Source organism: Chiloscyllium punctatum, chromosome 24, assembly GCF_047496795.1.
Source record: "Chiloscyllium punctatum isolate Juve2018m chromosome 24, sChiPun1.3, whole genome shotgun sequence".
Classification (NCBI taxonomy): domain Eukaryota; kingdom Metazoa; phylum Chordata; class Chondrichthyes; order Orectolobiformes; family Hemiscylliidae; genus Chiloscyllium; species Chiloscyllium punctatum.
The window spans coordinates 37,849,127-37,875,679 of record NC_092762.1 but is presented as its reverse complement, the minus strand read 5'-3'; the positions used below and the strand labels follow the sequence as shown (position 1 = coordinate 37,875,679).

Genomic DNA, 26,553 nt, shown 5'->3' with positions numbered 1-26,553 from the left:
CATTTCCTCAAATTCCTCAATTTGCTGAGAGATTGAAATCTACATAACCCAGCCAGGTAGAGCATCCACAACTCTCTCACATTCCATAGATTCACAGGCCTTTGAGTGAAGACATTTCTCCTTAGCTCAATCCTATCCTAAAGCTGTGCCGATGTGTTTCAGAAACAATTCCTCAGCACCATTCTATCAAACTTCTTCAGAATTGTGTTTGTCTCAATGACTTGTATGTCATATTTCGATCTTCTAAATCCTGATTACTGTCCATGGGAATACAGTTTGCACAACCTGACAGCTGTGTTCTCTGACATTATGTCAGGGAATACACTTCAAAAGATGTTACTGGCTGTAAGGCATATCGAGATCAATTTTTTAGATTACATTACATTATGAAGAGTCTCTTCATAGCTGAATTGCTCAAGCCCAAGTAATGTCCTGGTGAATCTCTTCTGCACGCTCTCTGACACAATAACTTTCCCATAATGTGGCAGCCAGAACTATACACACTACTCCAGCTGTGACCTAATTAATGTTGTATACAGCTCCATCATAAACTCCTTATTCTTGAATTTGATGCTTTGCATCTGTAAGTGAGACTAATTTACATTCTTCAGAACTTTTTCAAAAGCTCCCTACACCAGATGCTGGACTTACTAGGCTGTGGTTTTCTGATTATCCCAACCACTATTCTTGAACAATGGAACATGAGCAGTCCTCCAATCTTCTGGAAGCCCTCTTGCAAAAATTAAATGTCAGGGCCCTGCAATGTCCTTGTCCTCCCGCAGCAGCCTGGGATATATCTCACCTTGGCTTGGGGATTTATTCAATTTTAAGCCCATTAATACTCATATTGCCTCCACCCTCTTGATGGTAATTTGTTCAAATATACAACAGTCCTCCTCCCTGATTTCAATGCATTCACCATGCTTCCCTGTAGATGCGAAGTATTCATTTAAAACCTCAGCTACATCTTCCAGCTCCACACACAGTTTGCTACTTTGATCCCTAATGAGCCTCATTCCTTCCCTGGTCACTATCTTGCCCAATATACAATTATAAAATATCTTTAGATCTTCCTTTATTTAACCCACCAATGCTTTTTCATGCCTCTTCTTCACTTCCTTAATTTGTTTTTTTTTAAGAAACACCCTGGGCTTTCTATTTGCCTCTAGGGCTTCCAGTGTATCTATCCTCAGTATCTACCAAAAGCTTCCCTATCTCCCAAGTCTTTACATTCCCCGACATCCAGTTTTGTTGGTCCCACCTTTCACCTTTATGGAAACAACCTACCGACCTGTACACTGCAGAAGCTGAGTGCCAGCTCTCCGTTACCTCCTCCTATCTCCCCCTGGACAATAAGCCCGTCATCAAACATTGGGCTATCTGTCCACAAAAGTCACTAACCTTATTTCATTTGGTGATGACCTCCATAATGCCTCCAAGTTCATCATCCCCTAACCCCACATAGCCTGTTTCTCCCTCCTTCCCGAAATAGGACTGTCCAGGCAGACCCCTTGTCTCTGCCTGCTCCTGCCCCACAGAAGCCATCTCTTCCTACCTCAATTTGATTTTTTTCTCCCCCTTATCCAGTCCCTTCCCACTTACATCCACAATTCTTCTATTGCTTCATGTCTGTTTCAGAATTGTCAGTTCACAGGCTCCAGCCGTGGATGTGCAATCCCTTTACACTGAGATAGTGCAGATACTGGAGAGTCAGAGATCATAAACATGTCCATCCCCCATGTGATGGTCTCAGGACTCTCCACTTCTTCCTGGAAAAAAAGGCCTGAACCATCCCCAACCACCATAAACAACCCATTGTCAGCCACTAACAATCCCCAATAGCAGCTATCGATTCTCTCAAGCTAATCTTTCTCTCTCTCTGGATTCCATCTTCACCTATCATTTACTCTTCCCTTTGCCCCACAAGCTTTTACTAGCTAAAAATCAGTTCTGAAGAAGGGTTACTGGACCCAAAACATTAACTCTGCTTTCTCTCCATGGATGCTGGTCTTCAGTGTTATTGCCTGAACATCGTCAGGTCAGAGTTTCTAGTGCCTTCAGCTGCTTCTCAATATCACACAAGTTGAATTGGTTGACTATTGTGATGCTGAAGAGCTCAGGAGGAGGCCAAAACAGCCATTTACCCAGTACATCTGGCTGAAAATGGATGCAAACTCCTCAGCCTTTCTTTTGCATTGATGTCCTGGGCTCTCCCTTTATTGATGGGAGATATTTTTAGAGCCTTCTCCTCCTTTTAATCATTTACCCATCACCTTTCACGACTTGATGTGGCAGGACTACAGAGCTTAGATCAGATCAGCTGGTTGTGGGATCACTTAGCCCGTCTATTGTATTACAAGTCGTCAAATGTTGATTGTTGACCAGGTTGACACCTCATTTTTAGGTAGGTCTGACATGTCTTTCTACATGCCTCCTGGAACCAGGGTGATGGTAGACTAGGGGAACTTACAGATGGTGGTTAGAAAAACCTTTGCTGCTACTAATAGCTTACAAAGCGATGAGTGGCTAGATCTGTTCAAAATTTGTGCTGTTTAGCACATTGGCCACACATCATGGAGGGTATCCTCAATTTGAAGATGGAATCTTGCCCCCCAGAAGGACTGTGCGGTGGTCACTTTTACCAATACTAGGCAAACACATCTGCCTCTGAAAGACTGGTGACGACAGGATCAAGTACCTCTCTCTTGCTGATTCCACCACCACCTGTCACAGATCCAGTCTAGCAGTTATATCCCTATAAGGCCAGGTTTGTCAATGTCATTTTCTGTTCTGTCTGATATTGGATGGTCCATCCAGGCTTCATTATGGGAAGGAGATGATATCATATATTTCATGGTTTTTTTTGTGGGATCTGGTTTCACAACAGCAGCTGATTTGGGAACACCTCAGACTACATAAAAGCAGGTTCTTTCTTTCAAATGATTACTTATAGGCAGAATTTTCCAAGGGTTCCAAAGTCAATGGTTTTAGGTGGTGTATTACTTTGCGTGCACACATCATTGGTTTAAGATAAGGTCTCTTAACAGTGAGCAGGAATAACTGCTTGAGGAGCTGGCAGCACTCTACATTCACATGATCAAACATTGCATATCCCCTCATGTTCCACTCTCATTCTGAGATGCAGGCACTCATTCCTGATGAAGGGCTGATGCTCGAAATGTCGACTCTCCTGCTCCTTGGCTGGTGCCCGACCTGCTGTGCTTTCCCAGCGCTACACTTTTCAGCTCCTGTTTTGATCATGTCAAACCACTCCTCATCCTCACTGCCCAACCTTAAAGAAGTATCATAAAGAGCTAGATATCAGAGTGTGCTAAAGGACAGATGTGTGTGCAAAATCTTTTCCTGGAAATTATCAGTGCTTTATATAAAGTACAAATATTTTTCTAAGGCGGGAGTGAATGTTAAGAGGTTTTATTTTGCCAGATTTTGAATATCAGGAGGAAGGCACCCTAATGAACAGCAACCAATGAATCTGGCTCAGCCAAAGGGCAAGAGCTCAACTGATTGAATTACATTTCCTTCACATATCTGTAAGGTACAGCTGACAGTCCAATGATGTTATAGAATGGCATCAACTTTGGTCAGACTCCCAACAATAGAAGGTACATCAATCAGCTCCTTTATAAAATTTCTGTGGCATCCCAGAAATTCAACTATCACCACTTCCCTCCCTCTGCCCATGAGTTTCCTTTCAGTCATATTCAAAAACAAATTCAAAACTAATTCAATGTTGGCTATGTTTGGAAGGGATTGTGTGTTTAAAACAAAAAAAAATCTATACCCACCATTTATGCAAGGATCAGCAAGCTAGTTAGCTTCAGATCTGAATGTTGTGATACATTACTGCAGAAAGACATACAACTATGCAAAAATTAGAGAGAAATAAAGCAATTCTGCCACAGAATAGTTGACTCCTCACTCGAAGTCACATGATCAGCTATTGTTTTTTTCACAGCATTGCAAACTGTTCTAAAGTAAGAGAGTATGTAACCACAAGAATCAGGTCAACAGAACCATTATATTTACTAACTGTTAAACTGTCTAATGAGAGATTAATCTGCAACGGCTCAGGTCTCTTCTTCACAGACCAACTGATACAGACAGCAGATCCATTTTAATTTACTGCAGATAAATGAGTTCAGAAAACAAAGAGATGTTCAGAAAACAAAGAGATGCCCAAAAGCTTTCTTCATCTCATTTCGTCCAGCTGACTTTGGGAATATCATAATGTTCTGTGAGCGTATCCAGATGTCGGTTAAATTCCTGCAAGAAAAGCAAAGTGACAAATGAGTGTTTTGGATACCAAAACAAACTAACTGGTGCCCAGAGGAGCCACTCAGAGTCTGGCTATGCTGGGGTATGATGTGGAGATTCAAGGACAGTGGATGGCAGTGCTGGTGGAGGGGATGCTAAAGGGAGTAAATCTGGAATATACAAGAGTCTTCAAAAGGGCACCCCTGCTTCTGGATAGAGCCAGACTCTCAATCAATCCATGACTCGGAACTGAACTGGTTTTGACCAGCTTTTTGGACTCTTTCAGGCAGTAGATGCCAAGCAGACTCACCCTCACATCCCATCCAGACCCAAAACCCAAGAGTCATAAAGTTGTAGAGATCATCATAGAATCTCTATAGTGTGGAAACAGGCCCTTCGGCCCAACAAGTCCACACTGACCCTCTGAAGACTAACACACCCAGACCAATTCCCCTATATTTTACCCCTGACTAATGCACCCAACCTACAAAATCCCTGAACACTGTGGACAATTTAGCATTGCCAATTCACCTAACCTTTGGACAGCGTGGAAACAGACCCTTCGGTCCAATTCATCCATGTGGACAGATATCCTAAATTAATCGAGTCCCATTTTCCAGCATTTGCCCCATATTCCTCTGAACCTTTCCTATTCATATACCCATCCAGATGCCTTTTAAATATTGTAATTGTACCAGCCTCCACCACTTCCTCTGGCCGCTCTTTGAAGGTCAAACTGCAACACACACTCCTCTTCATCCAAAACACAATATGTTCTCTCCTCATCCTTAACAATACAACAGAAATGCACTGAGCTAATTGCCATCCACAAACTACTTACTCAAAGATTAAAATGGAAAGCAAAAGCTCAAAACAATCAGTTGTCATAAAGTATAATTGTTCAAAGTGATGCTCAACTGAAATTTCCTTTTAGGTAAAAGGGAAGCGACAATTTGGGATGGAGCTGAAGAAAAATTTTACTTGGTTTTTTTCAAAAATAAAATACCAGCAGCCATTCTCTTGGCTAATGTTTTGGCGTTTACGGTGCAGGTACAATGTGCAAAAATGCCTCCTTCTGTGTTGTTAACACTCCTGGGAGTCTGTGATTCTACTTAAACTAGTTTCAACAACTGCCTCAAAATTTGTCACCAAGTCAACTGACTATCCTTGAGATGCATTGGCCTTTCTTTCACAGTTATTGGGTCAAAACCCTGGAGAACCATCCCTAACAGCATTATGCGATTAGCTTCACCCCACTCACTGACACAGATAGAGGCCAATCAAGCACTTTGCAGGGACAATTAAGAATAGGTGACCTCATCACCAACTCCCATATCTCAAGAATGAAATCTTCAAACACTAGTTACTTCAAAATTCTGCATTTGCCTTCAAAGAAACTACTTTTATTTACAGGAGCAGGAGAGACGACATTTCGGGCAAAGGCCCTTCATCAGGAATTCGAACCATCAACTCTCCTGCTCCTCGGATGCTGCCTGACCTGCTGTGCATTTCCACCCCACACTCTCTACTCTGATCTCCAGCATCTGCAGTCCTCACCTTGGCCTACTTTTAATTACAGTCCTTTTCAAATGACAGGAATAGTTGGGTTAACCGGCATGTTCAGTAAGTGGCTGGTTATGGTTAACTAATTAAGATTGCTAGTTTGCGTGAAGCTGCTCTTCTATTTCAGAGTCTTTGAAGGGTGGGGGGGGAACTGTAGGGGATTACTATAAAACCAGAAGTAAACAAACCATTGTAACTGAACACCAACCTAAATGGAAACTTTCACTTGTTTAGATAATCAGCTCTAGTCTGAATAGATTTAACTGTACAGCGATTGAATATATTTTCATCAATAAATTATAAAATGCATGTTATATCAGGACAGCATGCCCAGGGATGAGAAACTTCCAATGAAAATGGATACTGCACACTCAAGATTTGACTCTTTATTATGTAACTCCAGATCAACTTTAGAAACTAACAAAATCCAAATGTCAATTTCACTGACAACTGCTCCAAGCAGTAACCTGGGGGCAACTGAGTTTCCAGATGGCTTTTTACTAAAGGGGAGAATAAAATTGAAGTTGGAGGGAATTGGGAGACATTGGAAATTTCTGTTAAGCGTTCATTCTGGTCAGTATGATGTAGGATAACACAGAGCTTATTGTAGATTCACAGATATTAGTTAGACTAAAATACAGTAACCTCACATCAAACGTCTGATGTTGGGAGACATACTCAAGCATTCATAGACCAACCTCGAGACATCCCCATTCACAGGTACTCAAAATCACAGGAGATGGTTTCAGGTGATGAATACTTTAATAAAGTTAGAAGTCACACGACACCAAGTAATAGTCCAACCGGTTTATTTGAAATCACAAGCTCCTTCATCACCTGACCATGCACAAAATGTTAAATCCTCTTGAAGTTCTCTGACAAACTCGTATGTCTCATCAGTTTAAGAACAGGTTCTACAATAACCCAGACTGTTGTTTATTTCCCCGCTCCAGAGACTGCACAACAGAGGGAGAAGACACAGTAGATGGTCATACATTACATGAAGCAGCAGGTCATTTCCTTTTAGTTTCTTAGGGACTGTCTGTTAAATACAGGGACTGTTTGGTTTATCCACATGTGCAAGGGAAATGTCAGATGATGTAGAACAGCTCAGAAGTGTACTGTCACAGCCACACCACAGGATGGGGCTCTAACCACCAACTGAACCAGCCTTATTCCAACTCTTTCCAGCTGTACAGCGCCATGCAGGGGTAGAAAACAGACACTACAACAATTGCAGAGAACCCCATAACATCATAGTCAGAGATGTACAGCACAGAAACAGATCCTTCGGTCCAATCCATCCAGGCTGATCAGATATCCCAACCCAATCTAGTCCCACCTGCCAGCACCTGGCCCATATCCCTCCAAGCCCTTCCTATTCATATACCCATCCAAATGCCTCTTAAATGTTGCAATTGTACCAGCCTCCACCACATCATCTGGCAGCTCATTCCATACACGTACCACCCTCTGCGTGAAAAGGTTGCCCCTTAGGTCTCTTTTATATCTTTCCCCTCTCACCCTAAACCTATGCCCTCTAGTTCTGGACTCCCCGGCCCCAGGGAAAAGACTTTGTCTATTTATCCTATCCATGCCCCTCATGATTTTGTAAACCTCTATAAGGTCACCCCTCAGCCTCCGATGCTCCAGGGAAAATAGCCCCAGCCTGTTAGCCTCTCCCTGTAGCTCAGATCCTCCAACCCTGGCAACATCCTTGTAAATCTTTTCTGAACCCTTTCAAGTTTCACATCTTTCCGATAGGAAGGAGACCAGAATTGCACGCAATATTCCAACAGTGGCCTGACCGATGTCCTGTACAGCCACAACGTGACCTCCCAACCCCTGTACTCAATACCCTGACCAATAAAGGATCTGATAGGAGATTACACAATGTATACAAGACAGATCTAAGTAGACAAACAGGAGGCTGGAAGCAGGCAGCATCAGGAGGTGAAGTCAACAGTTTGCATATAACCCTTGTTCAGGACTAGATATGGGGGCAGAGGGAGCGACAGATAAGGGAGGGCGGTGGGGGAGCAGAATGGTGAGGTAGTGATAGGTGACCACAAATGGTGGGTATGAGGAGGGACACAAAGGGAAAGCATAAAATTAAAGAACCCAAAGAATGTTAGAAATAAAGCAAAAGGAAAAAGTATTAAGAAAGATAACTTCGCTGAGAAAAACGAGAAGTCCAGCTCTGTACAAGAACAAATTTAGGCAGCTATGAAACTTAACAATTAGTCATTAAGGAGGAGCAAAAGCCTTTGACAGATCACTTCAAGTGATCACATACAAGGAATGACAATAGGGGTTTGACCAATCCTGTGTGGTATGGTGGAAAACAATGCGTTTAAGACATAAAAAAAACAGTCAGTGATCATATTTAAACAAGGACATGAGGTAATGAGTATGTGACCAAACCTTAGAGGATATCAATGTCATCACCCAAGTCAGTATAAGGGCAGTTTCATCATCGCTATTCTAGTAATGTAATCAAAAGACTAACAGGTTCATCACAGCAGGAATGTGGGGAGGACATTGTGTTCGTCAGCATGAGTTTGACTGACATGATTTTTGTCCACTAAACATATAAATACAAAAGATTGAGTGCGCCATTTTTGGAGTAGTCTCAGAGAGCACAAGGTTGGTAAGTGCTGGTACTGCTACTCTGCTGAGGTTTTAGAACCTCTACTTTGACTAGGGCTTAGTGTATTGTTAATCTGTAACCGTGACACTGTAGTAAATGTTTAAATAAATGTGCTAAACCTTTAATGGACTGATTATAAGAATTTTATTCCTGACAATTGAATGATCTCAGGAAAAGAACCAGAGAAGGTTGAGTAGACTCCAGTAGGAAGTCCTCCCTTACCCATTGAAGTTCTCGGGGAGGCTTCGACAGGCACAACCTGGTTGGTTGATGGGAGGGATGAATCTGGTTGGTAGCTGGAAGGGAAGGGTCGGTCAGAAGATGGAAGGGAGGTGGCGGGGGTGGAAAGAGAGCCAGGGGATGGGTGGGAAGGTTATTTGAAATTGGAGAATTCAATATTGAGACCTCCAGGCTGTAGGCTGCCCAGGCAGAAAACAAGATGTTGTTCCTCCAATTTGTGGTCTGATTCACAGTGGCAATGGAGGAAGCCAAGGATGGATATGTCAGAGTAGGAGTGGGAAGGGGAATTGAAATGGGCGATGACTGGGAGATCAGGCTGGCCCTTTCAGGCCAGATGAAGATGCTTGGCAAAACAGACACCTAGTCTACATTGGGTCTCACCGATGTGGAGAAGACAACATCAGGAACATCAGAAGCATTAGACTAGGTTGGAGGAGATGCAGATCTCACCTGGAAGGACTGTTTGGAGCCCTGGATGAAGGGGAGGACAGACCTAGGCCAATTGGATCAACTGGTTTATGATTTATACATGTTTCTTCCCTGTCACCTTCACCTCACCTTATCCTATCAGCCTCTTCTCTTCAACATCATCACCCCCATCCTCCAAATTTGTTTCCTTGTTATATATATTTCTGAGGTTTCTTTGCAGCAGTAATGTCTGGAATTGGAAGTCAATCTGTCAGCACGCTGATTGGTGTGTGGTACCTCCGTGCAACTCCAATTCAGAGGGAACGCTGCTCCTATTTTTTTCTCCCTTATGCTTGTTGAGAGGCAACATAAATGTATCTATGCTCTTCCAGCTCAGCTGTTCCTGCAGCAGCACGTTACACATTCTCACCATTCTCTGGGTGAAAAACCTTTTTTGAATTTACTCGTTCGTCACTAAGGTAAATTATAGGACTTTGAACGACCAAACAATACATGGCTTGGAAAGGGTGGACGCTAAGAAATTGTTTCCGTTAGGTGAGGAGACTAGGACCCGTGGACACAGCCTTAGAATTAGAGGGGGTCAATTCAGAACAGAAGTGCGGAGACATTTCTTCAGCTAGAGAGAGTGGTGGGTCTGTGGAATTCATTGCCGCAGAGTGCAGTGGAGGCTGGGACGTTAAATGTCTTCAAGGCAGAGATTGATAAATTCTTGATGTCACAAGGAATTAAGGGCTACGGGGAGAATTCGGGTAAGTGGAGTTGAAATGCCAATCAGCCATGATTGAATGGCGGAGTGGACTCGATGGGCCGAATGGCCTTACTTCTGCTCCTATGTCTTATGGTCTTATGGTCTTAATTGGAAGCATTCTCAGTTCATCCTATCAAACAGAAACACAATGCTAGATATCCTTTGGCTCCCTCAAGCCATTCACTAACACTGTTGCTGTTAACCCTTCATTTACCAATATTCCCTTTGTATTCAAAAAGTCAATATTGGATGTTTGAATGTTTTCTTTGATTAATATTGCCTTTAGTAAGTATACCAAAACTGTACACAGGTCCAGTCTAATCAAAAGGAGAAAGTGAGGACTGCAGATGCTGGAGATCAGAGCTGAAAATGTGTTGCTGGAAAAGCGCAGCAGGTCAGGCAGGATCCAAGGAGCAGGAGAATCGATGTTTCGGGCATAAGCCCTTCTTCAGGAAGGGCTGAAGAAAGGCTCATGCCCGAAACGTTGATTCTCCTGCTCCTTGGATCCTGCCTGACCTGCTGCACTTTTCCAGCAACACATTTTCAGCCCCAGTCTAATCAAAGACCTACGTAACCTTAGCAAGACCCGTTTACTCTTGTATTTGACAACATCTTGAAAGAACAAAGAAAATTTACAGCCCAGGAACAGGCCCTTCGGCCCTCCAAGCCTGAGCTGATCCAAATCCACCGTCTAAACCTATTGCCCAATTCCTAAGCATCTGTATCTCTCTGCTCCCCACCTACTCATGCATCTGTCCAAACGCATCATAAATGAATCTACAGTGCCTGCCTCTACTAACTCTGCTGGCACCTACCACCCTCTGTATAAAGTACTTTCCGCCTGTATCCCCTTAAACTTTTCACCTGTCATCTTGAACACATGACCGCGTTATTGAATCCCTCACCCTGGGAAAAAGCTTATGTCTGTTTACCTTGTCTATACCCTTCATGATTTTGTAAACTTTGATCACGTCCCCCCCCCCCATAACCTTTTTTCTAATGAAAACAAACCCAACCTACTCAACCTCTCTTCATAGCTAGCACCTTCCATACCAAACAACATCCTCGTAAATCTTCTCTGCACCCTCTCCAAAGTGTCCGCATCTTTTTGGTAATGTGGTGACCAGAACTGTACGCAGTTTTCTAAATGTGGCCGAACCAAAGTCTTGCACAATTTTATCATGACCTGCTAGCTCTTACACTCAATACCTTGTCCGATGAAGGCAAGCATACTATATGCCTTCTTAACCACTCTATCCATCTGTGCAGCCACTTCAGGGTACAATGGACCTGAAATACCAGATCTCTCTGCTCTTCAACTTTTCCCAAGGCTCTTCCATTTACAGTACAGTTTGCTCTAGAATTAGACTTCCCAAAATGCATCACCTCACATTTGCCTGGAAAACATTAAAATGTCTCAAGGTGCTTCGTAGGATGATTAAAATACAAATCTGGCACCAAGCCAGATTTGAGGAAGAATTAGGGCAGATGATCTCAGTCAACAGGTAGATTTCAAGGAGGGCCTAAAAAGGAGGAAAGAGAAGTGGAGAGGTTTATGGAAACCGTTCCAGAACTTCATCTGTTGATAACTGAATGCACAGCCTGTTTTGGTGCAATATTTGAAGCCATTGATGTTTGAGAAACCAGAATGAATACATTACAGTGCATTCTGGGGATGGAGGAGTTAATATTGACAGCATCAACCCCATAGTAGGATTTGAAAACACAAATCAGAATTTTAAGACTTGGGTGTTGTTTAACTTGGAGTCAATACAAGTCACCCACAGGAGCTTGCATACCATTTCAACTCAAAAGCAAACATTGTGGATGCTGGAGATCGGAAATGAAATCAACACAGGCTGGAAATACACATCAGGTCAGGCAGCACCCATGAAAAAAAGTTGATAACAGGCCAATAACTGATTGGTGACAGAGACCACAGGATCAGCATTTTTACTGATAAAATGAGTGCAAATCCCCAAACCCAAGGAACAATTTCCTTACCTGCTGAGTTTGGGTGATTAGTCTCTAAGCGGTGACACTCCCCAGTGATATGTATTGTTTGTGTTTCTCCACATATCAATAAGACATTTGTACAGTGGCCCCAGTGCTGGAGCTTTGCTACACTGAGGCCCGAGGCCAAGCAAAACCTCATTGGGCATTTTGCCAACCGACACCTCAAAACTCGCCTTCATTAAACCAGGTTTGAAAATGAAGAAGCAGGTTGCTACTACATTTAAGCTTCAACATTAAGAAGGGTGGGATGGTTGGAAATGAGGTGGAAAAGGTTAGCACTTAGTGGAATCACTACATGGGAAAGTTCTCATGGAAAGCGAATGAGCTGGTTGGGTTTGTGGCCCAGAAAGGGTCAGCAATGAATATTTCGCTGAGCCATACACAGGATGCCAACAGAGAGACAGAAAGAAGTTGATGTGTTGGGCTATTAACCTGTGCTATTACTTATGGTGATTTGTTTGTCTCTACACATAGATCCCCCTTTGCTGCTCTATTTCAGTTCGATTTTTTTTGCAGCAATAGGAATTCCATATCCTTATGAAAATGCATCAGCTCAGACACTATTCAGAAATTGATTTAACAAATGTAAGGTTTATTAATGTAGTTGTGTAATTTGTCAGTCTTCCTTGGTATTAATCACAAGCCAAATTTAGCACCTAGATATTTTGAAAATGCACTCTATTCCCTAATCCAAATCATTCATATAAATGGTAGAGAGTCATCCCAGAATCTGTGGAATACTACTTTGCAGATACCTCTCACTTTACTATTGTTTTATATCCAGACTGCTGTCCATTCTGCTACATACACAATAAGTCACAGCAATTACAGGTCATGAGTTTACTGTATGAAACCTTACCGACAAATTAAAAAACACAGCTACTACATCACATTTGTCTCTTATTTCTGTTCTTTCTTTATAAAATTCACAAAGCTTGGTCATTCATGTCCTTGCCTTTTACAATCCACATGAACTATTGTTTAATAATTTAAGTTTCTAGGTGTTTTTCTATTTAATCTTTGGGTAAGGTTCCATTATCCTTCCCACCACCAGCATTAAGCACATCAGTCTGCAGTTCCCTGGACTTGTTCTATCTTCTAGGGTGGCACAGTGACTCAAGTTAGCACTGATGCCTCACAGCATCAGGAACCGGATTCCATTCCACCCTCAGGCGTCTGCGTGGAGTTTGCACATTCGGTCTGTGACAGCCTGGGTCTCCACCAGGTGCTCTGGTTTCCTCCCCCACAGTCCAAAGATGTTAGCTGGATTGGTCAAGTAAACTGGCCATGCTAAATTGCTTATAGTATCCAGGGATGTGCATGGCTGGGTAGATTAGCCATGGGAAAAATAGGATTATAGGGTAGGGGGTAGGGGAAGTTGGGGGTGTGGTGGTGGGAGGGGTCAGTGTAGGTGAGATGCTCCTCAGAGGGTTGGGGTGGACTCATTGTGCCAAATGGGCTGCTTCTGCACTATAGGAATTCTATGATTCTGATTAAATGCAGGAATCAAATTATCTGTTTGTCGGTCCTCTGGGTGGCATTATTCCCTTTTATAATTAGTGTAGATAAACATAAAACAGTATCCCCATTATCACTTCCCTAACTACTTTTAATATGTTGCCTGGACGTAATATATCTGCATCCTTGCTTAAATTTGATCCATTTCTCATTTATCTTACACGTGTCTACTTCGATCTCCTCTTCAACAGCAGATCCATTATGTTATTTTCTTCCCGGTAAACAGTAAGGCAATGCAGTTCACTCAATATCTGTGAGTTTTCCACATGTTTCTTGACGGTCAGACTCTAATCCTGACTTTTCATTAGGCAACGTGCTTGTAGAATATTTTTACACATCTTTATTTTTCTCATCTGAAGAAGTATCTTTAATACATCCTCCTAAAGCTCTCCTGTCAATTTATTTCCCACTTTATTTTTTGTCATTCCTTCCAAACTAGCATTTTGCAATCTATTACTTTGGTCTTGGTCCAATTTATGTCCAATTTTGGTCTTAAATAGTAGGTATTTTAACGCTAGTAACACTATTACCTTGATGTTCTCCTATTCTTACTTCTATTACTTTTGCTGTTTCATGTTCCATTTCAAAACTTAGAAATGGCTTCTCTTTTGGAGATTTTTAGACAAAACAAAAGTTGACTATTTGCAAGCATTCTGCAAAAACCTCGAAGGTAATATGAATTTCAGTATTTGAAATATCAATAAAACATTTACATTAAAAGATGAAAAAACCTTAACATCTTACCTCTACACTCTGTTTGTGAGTTTTTGATGCTTTCTTTAGAATCCTTTCAATTTGCTGCGAAAAATACAAAAGCAGGAAATGAGTGAACAGGACTGTACTCATTGAGCTAAGCAACCACACTACCTTCAGTAAGGAGAGCAAATCAAAGACCTACTGTAACTTTCGCAAGACCCCTCTATCCTCATATTTGTATGGAGTCATACAGCCCAGAAACAGACCATTCAGTCCAAGCAGTCTATGCTCAGCATATTCCCAAACTAAATAACATTTTTAACATGTCTTAAGGTGTTTCATGGGGTATATAGGATTAGGCCTTTGTTCTCAGGTGTTTAATAGACAGAGTGGTGATCTACCTGAAACATACAAAATTCTTCGGCGTTGAGAAAATGTTTCCCTGGCTGGGAATCTAGAACAGAGGGTCATAGTCAGTGACTGAAGGGCTGATCATTTTGCAATCTCTTCACTTGGACAATTGAGAATCTTTGGAATTCTTTATCTCAGTCAGCTATGAATGTTCACTTTGAATATATTCATGTCTGCAGCTGACAACTCCTCTTATATCAAAATAAAACTAAGGAGTAAATACATGGTGTGGGAGGGTGGAGTTGAAACAGAAGATCAGCCATGATGCTAAGATACAAAGCATTGAATAATACCATGGCTGATTTGGCCTCAAAACCACTTCCTATCCAGCTTTGATGTCATTTGATTCTGCCATGCGTCAAGAATCTCTGTTCTAAAATATTCAATGACCCAGTTGTAATGCTGTCTGGGGAAGTGAGTCCCAAAGAGCTCGTGAGTTCATGAGCTTCCAAGAGGAAAACAAACCCCCTTTATCAGATCTTATTTTATTTGTTTCATAGTTCCAGTCTCTCCCAAAAGGGAAACATCTTTTCAACATCCACCTGTAAAATCCATTTCAAAATTGTTGATGATGCAGGAAGATCATTGCCCATCTTCTCTCAAAGAGTGAATGCTCTCATTACAGGTGGCAGAGAGATAGGACAGGATGCGGTAGGAAGACAGAAAGTGTTTTAGAGGACAACAGAAGACAATGAAACTGCAGATATGGTGTTTGCGCTTTGTCCATCATCGTTCTGCCATCTAATGTTTTCTTGTTCCCCGTTAAACATTTTATATGTGAGCACACGCACAAGGCAGAAGGAAAGGGACTGTTTTCCTCCTTTTCAAATGTCATTCATCCATATTTACTCCTAACTGTGGATTTACACATGAAACATTCACAGATGCTTGCTGGCCTTTTGAGCATATCCAATTTTTTTCTAGTTTTGTTTCACAGTTCCAAGATCTCCTGAATTGTTCTCCCTTTTAGGGAGTCCCAAGCTGCCCAGGACCTTCGTGATTGATGGACATGGTTTCGGTGCTTGCCATGTTTTGTTCAAAAGATGACAGCTAGCACGTTCTTTTTGTAGAATCGAGTCTGGTTATGTCCTCAGATCACAAACATGCTGAGTACCAGGTTCGTTAAGATCACAGGCAACAAACATTACATTCCCTTTCAGGTTTTACCTTTTGACAGTTTATGCTGCATTGGAACCAAGACTTTTACATTTTAAAAACTGCACAGAAAAGCCCAGAAAACATGAATACCTGGGGTTCTCACATCTGCTTTTGTGGATTGAAACTACTCCAAGGAACATTTCAAATGAATGTGAATCAATGCCCTTTCCTTAATCAATTCAGAAGGGATTTTATCAAAACTAGGAGCAGGCGTAGGCCATTCTACTCTTTGAGCCTGCTCTGCTATTCAATACGATCATGGCCGAGTGTCTACCTCAAGACCACATTCCCACTTTGCTCTCCAAAACCCCTTGTTAAAATAAGTAGCAAGGACTTTAATGAATGCACTCCATGAGTTGGTCATTTTGTGGGAGCAAACTCCACAGGGTCACTACCCTCTGAGTAAATGAGTGGGAAGGGTTTGGAGGAATATGGGCCGGGTGCTGGCAGATAATGACTAGATAGGGTTGGGATATTTGGTCGGCATTTACAAGTTGGACCGAAGGGTCTGCTTATGTGCAGTACATCTCTATGACTCTATGAAGAGATATTTCCTCATCTTAGTCCTACATGGTCTACCCCATTTTCTGAAATTGTGATCCAGTTCTAACCAGCGGAAAAAAAAAGTCTCTGCATCTAGTCTAGCCCTTATTCAAATTGTATATGTTTTAATCAGATCTCCCTTTCCTCCTGTACCAGTATTAGCCTTGTGCCATGCTCCTTGTATGGCAGACCCACCTGTCAAATTAACTGGGTCATTAAAAATAAAGACCGTCTCATACTCACACAGCATTAAACAACAATACGGTATTTTAGAAGCAACACACACTATCGTACATTTGGAAAGGACTGTGAATTTGTAAAAGCAAAATCCTGTGAATGCCAGAGATCTGAAACAACACAGACAATGCTGGCGAAACACAGCATGTTTGGCATCAACTTTGGATACAGAAACAGAGTTAACATTTGAAGACCAGTATGCCTTGGCTTTGAAGAAGAGTCATAATGGATTAAAGAAGTTTTCTCTTTATAGATGCTGCCAGATTTACATGATCAGGGGGCCAGTACTGCTCACCAACAATGTTATCCAAGTATGGCCAATTACTATCCTATTACTATACTCTTGATTACCAACAAAGTAATGAAGAAAGTCATCAACAGTGCTATATAAAGGAGTAACCAGCCCATTGACACTCAGTTAGTGTTCTGCCGTGGTCATTTTGCCAGATGTAGGCAAAAGAATTGTGCTTTCTAGGTGAGGTTAGCATGATAGTGCCGTGAAGCGAAAGACAGCTTTTGACCAAATAGGGTGACGTCAGGAGCTCTAACCAAAGTCAATGCGAATCAGGGAGCAAACCCTCCACTGGGTACTGTCATATTTTGCATAAGGAAAGATAGCTGTAGTTGTTGGAGATTAGTAACTCAACTCCAGGATATCATTCCAGGATTTCCCTTAGGTAAACTTTTTTTAAAAATCTACCCGTTTAGAGATGTTATAATTCACCTCTGACACAGGGACCTGAACCATGGCCTCCTGGCTCAGAGGTAGGGACGCTGCCACAACAAGAGCTCTTTGTTGGTTGGACCAAGGATACTACCTTATCTTCTGCTGCTTTATCAATGATCTTCCCTCCATCATGAGGTTAGAGGTGGTGAAACATCCATATCCGTACAGTTCGCAGCTACAAAGGGAGATCAAAAGCTAGGAATCTTGCAGCATGTAATTCATTTCTTGTTCTCTCAGGCACCACGTACAAGATGCACTGCAGTAAACCTACCTAGGCTCATCTGACAGCATAGTCCAAACCTACAATCTCTATCACTTAGAAGGACAGAGGTAACAGCTGTACAGGGCTCCACCACCTGCAAGTTCACACTTCATCCTTGATTTGAAAATACATTGCTGTTCTGTCACTGTTACTTATGACTCTATAATTCCTGACAGGATTCTAGTGTCCCTACACCCCAATGTCTGCAGCAGTTCAACCAGGCAGCTCACCCACCACCCTCTCCAGGACAATTAATGGCAGTTATTAAATGCTGACATACCGGAAACAGCCATTTTCCATGAATGATTTTTTTTTAAAAAGGTCCATGCTGCTGTTCACTTTTGATATCACCTAGCAACCGCAAGTGAAGGTGCCAACAGAAGAAACTCCCCCACCACCTGAGATCCCATCACCAAGAATCAATGACAATGAACCTCCCAGTCTGCTAAGATTTTCACTTCACCTTTAAACAATTCACTTCAATCAAGAAAGTGATACAGGAGACAGAGATCATAAACCATAGACAGAGCTAACCATAACTTGTAACACCTTTCACAAAGGTTACAAATACAGTGTGTGTGATATCATGTTTTGAGTAAGTGAGAATAAATAACGCTTTATGTTAAACACTGGAAACTTCATTGTTGAAATTACAGATACTTAATTCAGTTTCCACACTTTGCAGATAGGAAAACACAACCTTTACATACAAAACAGACGGAATACCAGCAGGAAATGGGGCCACACAAGAAATGACAAGCACCAAATGCAGCAGCTTCAAACATAAACTAGATCAGTCACTCTGTTAGGGTACGGAACAAAGTGGCAGTGGAGATAGGGGTCAGGTGCAGCCAGCAGGCTGGATGGCTCACAGTACTCTCTCGGAGTTCGAACCAATGGAGGGATCAGCAGACATCTGCAGTTCTGGCTTATCTTTTAAATTAGTTTACGAGCTGCTTCTAGCTTTTTCTGTTAATTTCAGATTGCATCAGTTTGCAGCTTCCTCCTTCTGAACATGTTCCCCTTTCTGTGACAGGACACTGCTCCAGTTTCTCTTTTCCACATTTGCTTCTTTCCATTTTAGGGGTACAAAAGCAGAATGGTTCTGCAATTAGGCGAGGAATCCAGGGACTTGGATCAACAAAGCTTGGTGCTACATTCTCTCACTTCAGCTGGGACTTTTAAATCCAGCTAATTAAAGTCAGTGAATCAAAGTTAAATTCAGTTTATTCATCTTGGTGGGCTGCTCTTTGGACGGGATGGTGTGGACTCGATGGACTGAGTAGCCTGCTTCCACACTGTATGGATTTCTGTGAAATAATTAAATCTGGGATGAATAAAGCCAGAATCTGAAATTACTGAACTGTCATCAAAATCCCAAGTTCACTCGTGTCTTCACAGGAAAGGAACCTGCCTCTCGAAACTGGTCTGGCCAGCATGTCATTCCAGACCAACTTTAATATGATTGATTCTGAACTGCCCTCAAAAGTATCCAAATAAGCCATTCAGTTCAAGGAAATTAAAAATGCTGACCATACCAGCAACATCCATATCCTGAAATAAAATTATTCTTTCAGGAGACAAGTTGACGCAATTGACATGGTCACTTTTTTTTCATGCATGTTCGACCCAATGACCTCCCCTGCCCCACTGTGTTTCCTCCTTCTTCTGTTCTACTTCCACTGTTTTTTATTCTCGCAAATGGCTCAGAACTGAAACACTAATGTTGTACAGAAACACAATGAAGAGCTGTGAACTGTCAATAAATTTCCCTTTACTTGTCAGGTGCATCAACTCACCCGCTTCTCCTGCATCTTATCAAACGCCTTCTGCGCTGGAGTTCTTTTATCCACAGCCACTCGCTTATGTTCTCCTGCCTCCTCTCTCACCATGTGCTGTTTCTGATTTGAGATGATCTGTTGCAGCATTTTTTTACTTTCTTTACTCTTCTTCTTCTTCCTGTTATTAAAAAAAAACACACTCGCAAAGAATCCAGATTTTTAAGCACTTGTCTTGAAAATTGAGGATTATGAGGGAAACAAGGTGCACAGATTAGTAGAAAGGGAAGTGATATTACAATGAAATAGGAGCGGTAGATGGATAAAGGGCAGGGTTGGGGGAAGAGAGAGAGGGGAAGGAGCTTTGACTTCAAACAGCAAAGGACTTTTTCCGAGGGTAGGGGTTCCAAAGCTAAAGGGCATAGATTTAAAATAACGGGGAAACATTTAAAAAGGATCCAAGCGGTAACCTATTCATGCAAAGGGTGGTGTATGTATAGAATGAGCTGACAGAGGACATGGTGGAAGCTGGTACAATTACAACATTTAAAAGGCAGCTGGAGGGTACATGAATCGGAGGGATATGCGCCAAATGCTGACCAATAGGGCTAGATTAATTTAGTTCATCTGGCAGTTTTCCTCCAAGTACATCAGTTTCCTCCCATAGTCGAAAGATGTGCAAGTTAAGTGCATTGGCCATGCTGAATTGCCTACCGTGTTCAGGGATGTGTAGGTTAGGTGCATTAGCCAAGGGAAATGAGAGGTTACAGGGATCGAGTAGGGGGATGGGTCTGGTTGGGATGCTGGTCAGAGGGCTGATGTGGACTTGTTGGGCTGAATGGCCTGTTTCCACACTGTGGGGATCTTTGATTCTATGATGGTTGGGATAGACAAGGTGGACCAAAGGGTCTGTTTCCATGTTGTACAACTCTATGGCTTCAGGTGAAGCTTCAGAAACAAATCCTCTACTGGGTCCTCTACTTTTTGTCATTTACATAAATGATTCGACTATGACTCTATAAGAGGTACAGTTAGTAAGTTTGCAGATGACACCAAAATGTGAGGTGTAGTGTACAGCAAAGAGGGTTACCTCAGATTACAACAGGATCTGGACCAGATGGGCCAATGGGCTGAGAAGTGGCAGATGGAGTTTAATTCAGATAAACACAAGGTGCTGCATTTTGGGAAAGCAAATCTTAGCAGGACTTATATACTTAATGGTAAGGTCCTAGGGTGTGTTGCTGAACAAAGAGACCTTGGACTGCAGGTTCATAGCTCCTTGAAAGTGGAGTTGCAGATAGATAGGATAGTGAAGACGATGTTTGGTATGCTTTCCTTTCTTGGTCAGAGTATTGAGTACAGGAGTTCGGAGGTCATGTTGCGGCTGTACAGGACATCGGTTAGGCCACTGTTGGAATATTGTGTGCCATTCTGGTCTTCTTCGTATCGGAAAGATGTTGTGAAACTTGAAAGGGTTCAGAAAAGATTTACAAGGATGTTGCCAGGGTTGGAGGATTTGAGCTACAGGGAGAGGCTGAACAGGCTGGGGCTGTATTTCCTGGAGCATCGGAGGCTGAGGGGTGACCTTATAGAGGTTTACAAAATTATGAGGGGCATGGATAGGATAAATAGAAAAAGTCTTTCCCCTGGGTTCGGGGAGTCCAGAACTAGAGGGCATAGGTTTAAGGTGAGAGGGGAAGGATATAAAAGAGACCTAAGGGGGCAACGTTTTCACGCAGAGGGTGGTACGTGTATGGAATGAGCTGCCAGAGGAAGTAGTGGAGGCTGGTACAATTGCAACATTTAAGAGGCATTTGGATGGGTATATGAATAGGAAGGGTTTGGAGGGATATGGGCTGGCTGCTAGCAGGTGGGACTAGATTGAGTTGGCATAGACAGGTTGGACCGAAGAGTCTGTTTCTGTGCTGTACATCTCTATGAAAAACAATGAGGGCTAAAACATATCATTTAAAGAAAAGAGCAGAAGGATAGACAAACATGCATTTGAATTAGGAGCTGGAGTACGTCATTTAACCCTCGAGTCTACTTGACCATCAACTCCACATTCCCACCTACCCCCAAAACCTTGCCTCCCTTGTTAGTTAGAAACCTAACTATACCTTAAAAATACTCAACCAATTTGCCAATTTGCAACCATTCTCTGGGAAAAATTGTTCCAAAGATTTATGGTGTCAAAGGGAAAAAAATGACTTTAAAACAAAATAACCAATTTTCCTCATCAACCTGTTCAAAGATGCTATAATACATCTGTGGAGCAGGTGGGACTTGAACCCAGGCCTCCTGGTTCAGGGATAGGGACTCTACCTCAGTGCCACAGGAAGGGCCCCTCATCTCCATCTTAAATATCTTCAGCCCCAGGATACGATTCCAATCTGAGCAGGGTTCCTGTGGACACAGTAAATCTGAACATGTACTTTTAGGAAGACTGCATTAACTGTTTACAAAGTTTCTTAGCAGCATTCCAGCTAGCAATTCAAGGTCAAGATGCAGTAAACGGACTAACCCCAAATCTGCTTTCTATCTGCCAAGTATTTGTAAAATCTCAATTAAACTGGTATAGATGTACAAAACAGAACAAAAATAGAGGACAAAATATTATGGGTCACATTATCCTGTCAAAATGCCAGGGTTAATACTGTCCTCTGTAAATAATGCACCTGTGTTACCAGAGCAGAGGACAGCTAAAGCAAACAGTTAACACAACTCTCAAAAGTTGCAACACACTGTGTTTTGATTGGCAAAATTGAATCTCTAACCTCTGATGATCGCCTTTTACATTTTTCCAATCTATTCCTTTCCCTCCTCTCTCAATCCTATTGTTTATTTGTTCGTATTAGTTTCTTTCTGCATCTCATTTAACAACAATTTCACCCACTTGAGAATTTTTCCTTCTGAATGTTAGTTCCTCAAAAGTCCAATCTGATTGGTTAAGACATATATAGATGTTTGCTGTATTTACTCAAGATGCCCTACTTGGCTTCTGAAACATTAAAGTTCTCTCTTTCTGCAAAAAAAAAAGAAAATCTAAATGTACAAAGGCATGTCTCATGATCTATGCTATGAGATGTCAAACCCAGCAACAAGTCTGTTTTATTTATTTATGTCCAGGTCCAGGGAATGTGAGAAACTATTAAACATTTGTGTTTGTATGAACAGCAATGAATTTTATATCAGTACAGATAACAATCTCATGAAACGTATTGCTTTTTCTCGGGTTTACACTGAATTCTTCATTCAACAATTCTGATTACAGCTTAATGACTTCACTCTGTTCTTCCCTGCAATAGTTGCTGCAAATCCCCTGAAGTGACTATTTTAATTTCAGATTAACAAGTGTCCGTCTTATCCAAGTCACAAAGCTTTGGGTGAGAGGGAGTCAGCATCCATTTGGATAAAAACATTGGTTCAAGACAACAAATTGTGTAAAATGATTATATTTCATTTACAAGGATGATAGTGGTGTTTAGGGTCAGTTAAAGTGATGTTGGTTCTGGTATACACAAACGACATGGATATTGGAAGATAGGCAGTGTCTGAAATCTGGGCTGAACAAAAACAATGGTGCCTGAAACCAGGATTTCTTTTGTAAAAACAATGTGCTACAACTATGCTGTAATTCAGTAAACTAATTAACTTGCCTGGATAATGTGAACACTGCATTGGTGTAGTTTGGCTCTAGATCACTAAAGAAATTTGTTATTTATGTGCTGCCCTATATTTGGAGGTGAGAAAACCAGTAAGACAATCTCAAACACTTCCACCAGGAAACAGACAGGTGAGAAGACTGGACAGATGATTAACAGATGGAATTTTAGGAGAACAAAATATCTAGCAAAGTGTTTTGGCAGAATGCAATCTACAAAGGAAACATTGATTTAACAGAAGTGTATAAAGGCAAGACAGATTGGGACTTTAAAAATGCATTAAACCATACTGCAAATACTTTTAAAAACTTTTGGATTTAATAAATACAGCTGTCCCTCCGACAACACAGCGCCCCCTCAGCGCTGACCCTCCAACAGTGCCCACTCCTCAGCACTGACCCTCCGACAGCGTGAAACTCCCTCAGCGCTGACCCTCCAACAGTACTGCACTCCCTCAGTACTAACCTTCCGACAGTGTCCACTCCCTCAGCACTGATCCTCCGACAGTGCAGCACTCCCTCAGCACTGACCCTCCGACAGTGCAGCACCACCTCGGCAATGAACCTCCGACAGTGCAGCACCACCTCGGCAATGAACCTCCGACAGTGCAGCACCACCTCGGCAATGAACCTCCGACAGTGCAGCACCACCTCGGCAATGAACCTCCGACAGTGCAGCACCACCTCGGCAATGAACCTCCGACAGTGCAGCACCACCTCGGCAATGAACCTCCGACAGTGCAGCACCACCTCGGCAATGAACCTCCGACAGTGCAGCACCACCTCGGCAATGAACCTCCGACAGTGTGACATGCTCTCAGCACTGACCCTCCGACAGTGCTGACCTGCCGACAGTGCCCACTCCCTCAGCTCTGACCACCTGACAGTGCCCACTCCCTCAGCGCTGTCCTTCCGACATTGCCCACTCCCTCTATGCTGACCCTCCGACAGTGCCCATACCCTAAGCACTGACCCTCCGACAGTGCGGCACTCCCTCAGCACTGACCCTCCGACAGTGTGAAACTCCCTCGGCGCTGACCCTCCGACAGTACTGCACTCCCTCAGTACTAACCTTCCGACAGTGCCCACTCCCTCAGCGCTGACCCTCCAACAGTACTGCACTCCCTCAGTACTAACCTTCCGACAGTGCCCACTCCCTCTACGCTGACCCTCCGACAGTACCCACACCCTCAGCACTGACCCTGTGACAGTGCGGCACTCCCTCAGCACTGACCCTCCGACAGTGCCCACACCCTCAGCACTGACCCTGTGACAGTGCGGCACTCCCTCAGCACTGACCCTCCGACAGTGCCCACTCCCTCAGCACTGACCCTCCGACAGTGCCCACTCCCTCAGCACTGACCCTCCGACAGTGCCCACACCCTCAGCACTGACCCTCCGACAGTGCCCACTCCCTCAGCACTGACCCTCCGACAGTGCGGCCCTCCCTCAGCACTGACCCTCCGACAGTGCAGCACTCCCTCAGCACTGACCCTCCGACAGTGCCCACTCCCTCAGCACTGACCCTCCGACAGTGCGGCCCTCCCTCAGCACTGACCCTCCGACAGTGCCCACTCCCTCAGCACTGACCCTCCGACAGTGCGGCCCTCCCTCAGCACTGACCCTCCGACAGTGCCCACTCCCTCAGCACTGACCCTCCGACAGTGCGGCCCTCCCTCAGCACTGACCCTCCGACAGTGCCCACTCCCTCAGCACTGACCCTCCGACAGTGCGGCCCTCCCTTAGCACTGACCCTCCGACAGTGCCCACTCCCTCAGGATCTGACAATGTCCCTCCGGCTGATGATGGAAGGGCAGGTCCTGGGGCTGAGCAATTTCTTCGAGACCGAGGCCTTTCCTGTAAAATTCCCGGGAGGCTGGCGCTGGGCCCCGGGACGGAGTTGGGCCCCGAGCCCCGGGACGGAGTTGGGCCCCGGGCCCCGGGAGGGAGTTGGGCCCCGGGCCCCGGGAGGGAGTTGGGCCCCGAGCCCCGGGACGGAGTTGGGCCCCGGGACGGAGTTGGGCCCCGGGACGGAGTTGGGCCCCGGGCCGCCCTGCCGCTCCCTCCGCCCGCGGTCTCACCTTTTGACGCCCAGGTCGGAGACTCCTTTGAGCTTGAGCGCGCCGCCCTGCACCGCCCGGTACTCGGCCATCGGCCTCCCGCAACCCGCCAGACACAGAGAGAGGAGACCGACTCACCGCCCGCACACACCGTCAGGGGGAGGAGAGACTGACCGTCAGAGAGGGGGGGGGGGGGGGCCAGCACACCCTCCTCACCCGGGGGGGGGGCCAGCACACCCTCCTCACCCGGGGGGGGGGGGGGCAGCACACCCTCCTCACCCGGGGGGGGGGGCCAGCACACCCTCCTCACCCGGGGGGGGGGGGGGCAGCACACCCTCCTCACCCGGGGGGCAGCACACCCTCCTCACCCGGGGAGGGGGGCCCTGCACACCCTCCTCACCCGGGGGGGGGGGGGGGCAGCACACCCTCCTCACCCGGGGAGGGGGGCCCTGCACACCCTCCTCACCCGGGGGGGGGGGGGGGCAGCACACCCTCCTCACCCGGGGAGGGGGGGCCCTGCACACCCTCCTCACCCGGGGGGGGGGGGGCCAGCACACCCTCCTCACCCGGGGGGGGGGGGGGCCAGCACACCCTCCTCACCCGGGGGGGAGGGGGGCCCTGCACACCCTCCTCACCCGGGGGGGGGGGGGGCCAGCACACCCTCCTCACCCGGGGGGGGGGGCAGCACACCCTCCTCACCCGGGGGGGGGGGGGCAGCACACCCTCCTCACCCGGGGGGGGGGGGGGCAGCACACCCTCCTCACCCGGGGGGGGGGGGGCCCAGCACACCCTCCTCACCCGGGGGGGGGAGACCCAGCACACCCTCCTCACCCGGGGGGGGGGGGGGGGGCAGCACACCCTCCTCACCCGGGGGGGGGGGGGGGGGGGGCAGCACACCCTCCTCACCCGGGGGGGGGGGGGGGGGGGGGGGGGGCAGCACACCCTCCTCACCCGGGGGGGGGGGGGGCCCTGCACACCCTCCTCACCCGGGGGGGGGGGGGGGGGGGGGGGCAGCACACCCTCCTCACCCGGGGGGGGGGGGGCAGCACACCCTCCTCACCCGGGGGGGGGGGGGGGCAGCACACCCTCCTCACCCGGGGGGGGGGGGGGGGGCAGCACACCCTCCTCACCCGGGGGGGCAGCACACCCTCCTCACCCGGGGGGGGAGACCCAGCACACCCTCCTCACCCGGGGGGGGGGGGGCCCTGCACACCCTCCTCACCCGGGGGGGGGGGGGGGGGCAGCACACCCTCCTCACCCGGGGGGGGGGGGGGGCAGCACACCCTCCTCACCCGGGGAGGGGCGACCCAGCACACCCTCCTCACCCGGGGAGGGGGGCCCTGCACACCCTCCTCACCCGGGGAGGGGGGGGGGGCCCAGCACACCCTCCTCACCCGGGGAGGGGAGACCCAGCACACCCTCCTCACCCGGGGAGGGGAGACCCAGCACACCCTCCTCACCCGGGGAGGGGGGCCCTGCACACCCTCCTCACCCGGGGAGGGGGGCCCTGCACACCCTCCTCACCCGGGCAGGGGGGGGGGGGGGGCAGCACACCCTCCTCACCCGGGGAGGGGGGGG

General features: G+C 45.5%; 1 protein-coding gene across 1 annotated transcript; it reads right to left on the bottom strand.

Moving 5' to 3' along the window:
• Window positions 1-3,416: 3,416 nt before the first annotated feature.
• Window positions 3,417-25,162, bottom strand: fam32a (family with sequence similarity 32 member A). The gene is made up of 4 exons (XM_072593637.1): window positions 24,997-25,162; window positions 19,273-19,432; window positions 14,184-14,237; window positions 3,417-4,284 (listed from the first exon to the last, which is right to left on the bottom strand). Exons 1-4 carry the CDS (start codon window positions 25,065-25,067, stop codon window positions 4,216-4,218), a joined length of 354 nt encoding a protein of 117 aa, XP_072449738.1. The 5' UTR covers window positions 25,068-25,162; the 3' UTR covers window positions 3,417-4,215.
• Between the last annotated feature and the right edge of the window lie 1,391 nt (window positions 25,163-26,553).

Coding starts and splice junctions, on each gene's coding strand:
- fam32a (XM_072593637.1), bottom strand. CDS start 25,067: ATGGCCGAGTACCGGGCGGTGCAGGGCGGCGCGCTCAAGCTCAAAGGA. Junction 14,238..19,272: donor ATAAGATGCAGGAGAAGCGG/GTGAGTTGATGC, acceptor TATTTTTCGCAG/CAAATTGAAAGGATTCTAAA. Junction 4,285..14,183: donor CTCACAAACAGAGTGTAGAG/GTAAGATGTTAA, acceptor CTTTTCTTGCAG/GAATTTAACCGACATCTGGA.